Source organism: Gracilinanus agilis, chromosome 1 (genome assembly GCF_016433145.1).
Source record: "Gracilinanus agilis isolate LMUSP501 chromosome 1, AgileGrace, whole genome shotgun sequence".
Taxonomy (NCBI): Eukaryota; Metazoa; Chordata; class Mammalia; order Didelphimorphia; family Didelphidae; genus Gracilinanus; species Gracilinanus agilis.
This window is the reverse complement of record NC_058130.1, coordinates 560,226,212-560,234,611: the sequence shown is the minus strand read 5'-3', so window position 1 is coordinate 560,234,611 and position 8,400 is coordinate 560,226,212. Positions and strand designations below refer to the sequence as shown.

General features: G+C 36.8%; 1 protein-coding gene across 1 annotated transcript in view; it reads right to left on the bottom strand.

Annotated features, from left to right (window-relative positions):
- Positions 1-2,266: 2,266 nt before the first annotated feature.
- Positions 2,267-8,400, bottom strand: part of CEP192 (centrosomal protein 192) — a 176,725-nt gene continuing 170,591 nt past the window's right edge. The window contains exon 45 of the mRNA XM_044683214.1: positions 2,267-2,659. Within this exon, the coding sequence (XP_044539149.1) occupies positions 2,521-2,659 (139 nt within the window). The 3' untranslated portion in view covers positions 2,267-2,520. The remainder of the gene's footprint in view (positions 2,660-8,400) is intronic.

The window sequence follows — 8,400 nt, the reverse complement described above, 5'->3', positions numbered from 1 at the left end:
TATATATATATATATATATATATATATATATATATATATATAATACATGCACAACACACATGCTCCCTCAATAGAATATAAGCATCTTGAGAGAAGGGATTGTTTTATTGTCTGTGGGCTAGCAGTATTTGACATATAGGATGCTTGACTGTAGGGACTTGAAAAGGCCATTTTAATGGACCGATCCTTTCATTTTCATCCATTCATTTATTTCCCCATGTGAATGTAAGTATATTTTCAAAACAGGATTCTGTATATCAGAAACCCAAATCGAACAAAACTAATTTAACGGGGCAGAACGATGAGTACTCTACAGTATTTTTAGAGTCCAGACGGTATGTAAGCAAGGCAATTTTGCTGGAAATAAAAAAAAAAAAAAATCACACAAAGTCTTTAATATCACCGCCCTTTTTCAGTGGGCCAAAGTGCTGCAAGGAGCCTACGGCGACCACTGGGAATGGTGTGATTGGCCATGCAGCCAGGGGCACAGAGGAGAGCTGGGCTTCAAGGGAGGAAGATCCGGCTGAAGAATGGCCTGGACTCCAGAGAACGTCACTGAAGCCTCACGGACTGCCTTCACGTGGTTGCCCTAAAATTCTCACTTAACCCTTTCATTTGCCTCCGGCTTTCCGGTCACCTTCCTGGCTCTTTGGGGGAGGCTGAGCAAAGCTTATCTTACTTGCTCAAGGTCTCAGAGCTGCAGCCCGGACCCTCGGGCTACAACATCCGCCTTGGAGAGCAAATAAAGCAAAGCTCTGGCCTCTCTACCAAGAACAAAATCTTATGAGGAATCTGTTGCCACCTTCTCTGGAGTTCAGCCGCCTTTGTTGCTGCCTCGGACCATCATAAGGCATGGCTACGCTTGTTGCCCTCCCGGGGCGGTCGCCACCCACGGCCCAGGGACGACGGCTCTCGCTTTCATGGCACTCCATCTCGCAAGGGTCCTGGGGGTCGTTTTCCCCCGTGTTAATATATTCTTCTATTTCCCACGTAGGTTCTAGAGCGGTTGCCTGGCTCCTCCCCGAAACCAAAAATTAAAAGGAGAGCTCGTCTTGTAGAGCAGGGCGGTGGTGACAAGCCTCCGCCAGAGCCCAGGATTCTGGTCTTCGCCTCCCCTCGCGAGTCTGGGAAGGGCATGCTAAGCCCAAGCCGCCTTCCTTCACCAGACTCCATCCTTTATAGGCAGACCCCGGCCCTCCGCGTATGTATGTATATATGTCTCCATGTCAAACCCATCCCCCTCCCGGGGTTGGTTTAATTGTCGTTGGAATAAAAAATAACAGCTCTGGAATGACACCTTCCTAGTGCATTAGGGAAAATAGTGATTTTTCTAGATGAGGAAGGTGAAAGGATAAAGTCCAAAAAGACTGTGCTGAAGATAAAGAGCAAAAAACACAAAAAGTCTAAGAGTGTCAAAGAATTAAGGGGCAGTACTGTTGTGAGGAAGATTATTATTTAGTTATTAGCTTAGTATTAGTATTAGACCTAACAGGAAGGGCTGGAGCATTCCACCTGGAATGGGGAAGCAGGAAGTTGTTTGCACTCTCTGGGAAGGACTCCATGGTGGGAGTTACAAGCAGTAACTGATTCCCTGGGAGACCTCAAAGCTAGTGGAGTTGCACCCTGATTCCCTGGGATCCTGGAGTGTGGTGAAGGTTGGAAGCAGAGGACATCTATCCTGCAAGACAGCACTGAGTAGGGAGTGATCTGCAATCTGGTGGACAGCTTGCAGGCTCCTCTCCCTACTGGGCTACTCTGGACCATCAGTTCTGGAGGAGTTAGTTCCTGGCATCCTGAAAACATCTCTGGACTCTACTGTGAGGATTCCTACTCCAGTCCTGTTATTCTCTGGGCCCTGCCTGGCTTAGGTCTTAGATTAGTGTAGATAAGTCCCTCCCTTGAACCTGTGGTTTGCCCTTAGCTTGTAAGTGTAGAATCCCTTATTCCCAGCCTTTATTATTGTTTCCCTCAATTAAACTGTTATAAACCTTTGCCTTTTGCATGCTGGTTCCATAGGCCCTTGCCTAGGTGGGCTGAGTGACTGTTGGAGCCTGCCATTTTCAGTAACTGTTACCTCCTAGTAGTTAAACTTGATCTCCCTACCTTGTTTGGTCCTGTTCATATGTCATTCCTGTCTCTCTCACCCCAGTGTGAACCCACAGATAAAATTAGTTAACTTCCCTGGTAACCCTCCATTACAGTACATAGCAAGAAAATAATTGAGCTTTGTAGCCACACTCACTAAGAAACTATTGACTTCTGAATATAGTGAATTAAAATAAATACATCTTTATTGGCAAATCATAATTAATGTAAAAATAGAACATTTTTCTCCTTTGTAGAAACACGTGCAATAACATAAGAGAAACATGATATTTCAGTTGTCTTCAATATTAGGGTAAAAACAAAATTGTTAAACATAGCTCAATTTATAATACAAAACATTTACAAAAGCATTATTTTGACATAGAAAATGAGGAAGCTATTATGACAATTTATTTTCCACAAACTGCTTTCCAGTTAAAACTTTTCAAGAGCTTCACCAACCAGCTGAATACCAACACTTTTGCCTTCGTCTGTTTGAACCACTAAGAGACCTTTGAATTTCCCTGCTGCCTTTGGTTTGAATTGGACAGGCATGTTGATATAATGCTGAGCTCTGTATAAGAGAAAAGGAAATGTTAGCAGCAGAACTGTAAGAGCATAAACCATTCACTACCATAAGGCTACAGTAATAGTTGAAGGAAAACACGCACTTTAATGCCATTATTTTGTACCTCACTGTCATTGTTTCAAGTGTCTTTTTTTTAACCCTTATCTTTTTAGAATTGTTATGAAATATTAATTTCAAGGTAGAAGTGATAAGGGCCAAGTAAAGTTAAATGACTTGCCTAGGGACACACAGCCAGGAAGTGTTTGAGGCCAAATTTGAATCCAGGACCTCCCATCTTTAGGCCTATCTCTAAGCTACCTACCACCCCACAAGTGTCTTTTGATAATTTGTGACTATTACTGAGTAATCAAGCAAATAACTGAAATGCTGATAGTATATAGATTGAAGGGTGATGAATTCTCAAAAAGCATTTATTTCCAGAATGAAGTACTGATGGACTGGGCTTATGAATAAGTTAGGAAAATGGGTTTGCCTGATAGCACATTTAGGTAGACACTATATTTCCTAAAGTAAGTAGCTACCTGGTAAAAGTCAACCTTAAAAAATGTTATAAGCCTCAATGATCTCTTGATAACTTGAACCTAACAAACTTGTAACAACCTATGTAAGTAAAAAAAAAAACAAAACAAACAAACAAATGAACTAGTTATTAGAAGATCTGTCTTATCTTTGGCTCCGCCACCAACAAGTTATGTAATCAGGGGCTTGTTGCACAACTTCTTTGGAACTCAATTTACTCCTCTGGAAAATAATGGATTTGGAACAGCCAACTCTAAGGTCTCTTTCAGCTTTAAGTTCTTATGATTCTATTATTTTATCTAAAACCTTTTTAAGCCAAAATTTTCAGGCTATGTGCCAACTGAAGAAATCATTTCTACACATGTGAAACCACGCTGTAAACCATATAACATTCCTTAAAATATAAAGTATGATTACCCATGAATAAAATAATGCTCCGCCTAAGGCCCTACTCTGTCTCCATAGTTTGCAGGCGGCTTTGGGTTTTCAAAGGGAAGCTTAAGCTGGAGCAGCTCTTACAAGAAGCCATAAAGCCATAAAGCTTTGAGCTTGGGTTCAGTTTATGAGTCCTTTAGAGGACTGCAAATTTGTCCTAACAGATCAGAATATTTCAGAAAGATACAGCCCCAGAAGGCTAGTCATCAGGCAAATTATTTCTGGCTATAATGGCTATATGTTTTATAACAGACTTTAACTATTTCCCCTCTGCATTAAACTTTCCTTTCTGAGGAGTTCTCATTTTAGTCTATGCTCAGAAGGACTGAATTGAATTTGTTGAATTGATTCCATTCTATCTCTGCCCTGTTCTTATCTATGTACCAGAAGTATAAAAAAAGTTGGTCCAATTCTTGCCCTTATGAAGCTGACATTCTATGTCTCTTCTCTGAACTAGATTTTAAAGTTTAGTGATTAGAAAGTCCTATTAGGGTTTTTTATGAGAATAACATATTGTTTTATTTCTAAAACCTATTCAAAACAATTTTAAGTATATAAATGTATATAAACGGCTTTAAAAAAAATTCCCAGGTACCTTCAAGAAATAGTTTACACTGACTTACACTGGTTGTCTTACTGACAATTCAGATCACCTTATAGCTTCATTTATTTTTCAATAAACTGCATACTTAGCAATTTATTCCCCTGACCCTTGCCTTATCCAATCTCTTGCCAAGTTCTGTCAATTTTACCTTTGTAACATCTTTCATCCACACTGTTTTTCTCTCCTCTGACAGTCACCATCTTGGGACTGACTTTCCTCTCCTCATGCCTGAACTAAAGTCAAAGTTTAACTAAAATCCTACTTTCTGTAAGTAGTCTTTTTGGTTTTCCTTAATGCTAATATATGGCCTCTATTCATTATCTGCAGCTTATCCTGCATTTATCTTAATTGTACATAGTTGTCTACATGTTGTCTCCCCTATTAAAACATGAACTTCTTGAGAACAAAGAATGTCTTTTGCCTTTCTTTATAACCCTTAGAGCTTAGCACTGTACAGTGTGCCAGGCACATAGCAGGAGCTTAACAAATGTCTAAATACATAAACAGAATATGAAAGTTGATTTTGCCACTTTTCTACATCAATTCAGTATTTGATTATCCATAAGAATTTGGTATAATTTGCAGGCTTGGGGATTTGATTTCTGTATGCTCAAGAGCATTTATGAAATGTTAAAAATTAATAAAGCAGGGCAGCTGGGTAGCTCAGTAGATTGAGAGCCAGGCCTAGAGACAGGAGGTCCTAGGTTCAAATCCGGCCTCAGACACTTCCCAGCTGTGTGACCCTGGGCAAGTCACTTGACCCCCATTGCCTACCCTTGCCAATCTTCCACCTATAAGTCAATACACAGAAGTTAAGGGTTTAAAATTAAAAAAAAAATTAATAAAGCTATTCCTAAATCTGATTCTTGGAGTATCTCACTACAAATACTTTTCTATCCATCAATCTTTACTTATCCAAGTTACCTCTTGCTTTTTAACAGACTAAACCTTCCTGAGGCAAGAACTGCAATAATGTCAGCACTGTAAAAGTACAAAATTTTGCAAAAAAAGGATTTTCCAGAAGTCTAAAAAAGTCCCTTTCTATGTGTTTTGCCATTCTATTATTCCTGTACTTTTTTTTAATGCAACTGAAGAAATAAGTAAAAATTGTAGGAATGCTTCTGTAGGTTTAGAATTTTGAAAAAAAAAATCTTAAGATTTAAGAATGCAGTTTAGAAACTATAAAGCATAATGTGTAATATTGATACAAAGCCTTCACATGCAAGTTTTCGTATCAAAGTTAATAAACAACTTGAAGTATATTGTTATCATGAACTGAATTTAATGACACACTTAGACAAGAGAAAAAGGGAAAAATAAAGGGTGTTGAATTCCAATGGAAGAGAAATAGTCTAAAATCTCTTAATAGCTAATGACTAATTTAATAGAAAATACAAGAAGAGAAAATGCATTGAGAGCTAAAAAGTTAGAAGTGTTCTCCAAAACAGGGCTTTCTGGCCTTCTTTCACTCTATCTATCCATCTCATTTACATTCAAAAGGTTTCTAAAAACCTACAAATCACAAAATGTATTACTTTTTTATTCTTCTAATGAAAAAAAGTTTCATGAAAAAAAGCTTATATATTCTAAGCTATATTCAACCACTATCATAAAAGTAACAGTAATGTTTAAATGTTTAAAGCCTGAGAATCAGTCAAAGCTATTACAAGGAAGAAATATCTCATCCCAATCATTGTTTTATCTTTGCCCTGGAATCGCTTGTAATTTTTGCTTTTTAAAAAGAACCAAAAAATACAAAACATATCATTCCCCTATTGTTGAGCAATTATCCTGTTGCTTAAGGTAGCTCCAGGATTTGAGTATAGTCCTTTCACTAAATACAGTGCTCTTTCTCCTATATAATAATAGGATAAGTGATGATTTAAAGAAAAGTTTGTTGTTTTTTTTTAAAGAAAAGGTTAGAAGAATGGAATTAAAACAGAAAAAAAAATCCAAATTAACTGGCTATAAATATTTCCTATTCCTTGTTTTTCTTCACAGATGATATTGGCAAGTGTATTCATGTTCTCATGCCTTTGAAGTGTAGTAGTTCCCTTAAGAGCAGGATTTTATGAGCTCCAAAATCCAGGGTCACTCTATAATCACAGTCTTTTTGAAAACTCTCTCCCCCAAGTATAGCTGATCTTGAAAGTGGATGAATATTCTTTCAGTTCCTGATAATTTTTTCTCTGATTGTCTTCAGCATGACTCAGTTATATTATGATCCACAGTACATATGACTTACGCAGCACTAGGCAGTGAATGGCAAAGGTATGGGCTGGAACCAGTATCTACCTTGCATGAACAAAGTCATAGTGCCTCTCCCTCTGTCTCTTTACCAAACTATACTGGAAAAGTCAAGTCTAGTGCATCTTCTAGATATGTCTGAAGGAATTTTTTTGCGGGGAGCTCATTATATTTGTTGCTACTCCACCATTTTGGCTCTGATGTCATTACCTAACACCCTCCCCTCCTCCTACACATTTCTACACGCTCACCTATAAGCACACATTCATATTAAGATAAAGTAAACTCTAGATAATAAATGGAGGAAGGAAAAAGAAATGGATCATGTGACAGCTCAACTTTGTTTTTCCACCTGAATCTGAATATGAATTTTTTAAAATGCTTACCATTTATATTTCTTAAAGAGATACTAATCAGTTTATATGTAAAGAATTAACAAGTCTTATCTGATAATTCTGAAAAATATTACCTTGAAATTTTATAAAACACTTCTTAGGGCTAGACATTATATTGTATTATGGAAAATAAAAGGCTACACAGTGTCAGAAAAATGAACAGCATGATAGTGGTCTCTTTGGAATACCAAGATGGGTTTCTTTCAGAAAGATGGGTCGGTAGTACAACTCAAGATACATAAAACTAATGTTTAAGCACTTGTGTTACCACCATTCTCGGACTATTTTTTACGCAGAGGACACTGCTAGTAAACCCATCAGTAGGACAAATATTTTATACTTCTTCAATAATGGCAAGAAACTCATATTTTCAAATGACTTGTGTTATTCCCCTGGGTCATTAAAGATAAACACTTAGAAAAAGGCTGGTTAGGATTGGTGATGACATCATCTATGGTAGAGTGAATAAGAACAATAATTTGTCATCTCCAACTTGGTTAATGGGGAAGTTTGGCAAAAGTGTAAGTCTTAGAATTTCATGTAACAATAAAAAACTATTAATTCTAGAATAATGATCAAATTCTAAAATAGATTGTAATAATTTCTGTTTAAAATAGACCAAGTTCAAGCTCAGTAATTTTTCAACTCATTAAGTTCTCAACTGTGTTTAGTTTGTAATTAGACATTTGTGATATTTAGGGCATGAATTTGATCTTCTAAGTTACCTAATCATCAATATAATCATTCATTTTAGTATTTCTAGAAATATTTTACATGTATTCAACATGTATCTATAAAATTTAGTTAACTTGGAGGGAGTTATCTATGTATAAAATATCTCTAGAGTTAAAAGGGTTTGAATTTCTCTTCCTAATGGATGTATCTTACAAATTAGTTCCTACTCTGTTTTCAGAGGCTTATATTAGTTTTCTACAATAATATTGTAACTGCCTATCTATAATACAAAAGCTTTTTGATGAAGTCGACTTAACTTGTGGATATTATATGCTGCTATGTTTTATGGAACCTTTTCACTTTCTTGGGAAGAAAAGGGTCCTAAATATCTACTAGCAGTAACTATTATCTAAGAAATCATTATAAGAAACAGAGGATAAAATTGTAGTAGCTACCACGAGTCAGTCATACAGTTCTAATTTAATGAAGGACAACTCAGACAGTTGCTAGCTTTGCAAATAAAACATATTAATATATGGTACAGGAGTAATGTATACACATGGCCAAATGGTCTGACTAAAATGGAGTTCTAAAGAAAAATTACACCACTACCTTTTACTGAGGAAAATTAAACTTTATAAGATAAGTGTTTAACTTTAAATACTACAGAGACAAGTTTTGAACTTTGGGACTTCAATTTAAGTGGTGAAATAAGAGACAGGCAAAACCATGGCCAAATCTGGTGATGAGCTGTCTGTTTTTGTTCAGTCTTGAGCTTTTAAATAAAGTTTTGTTGCAATTAAATATGTAAAACCATTCTTAACTGCCAGATGTGACCTTCTGCTACAGTT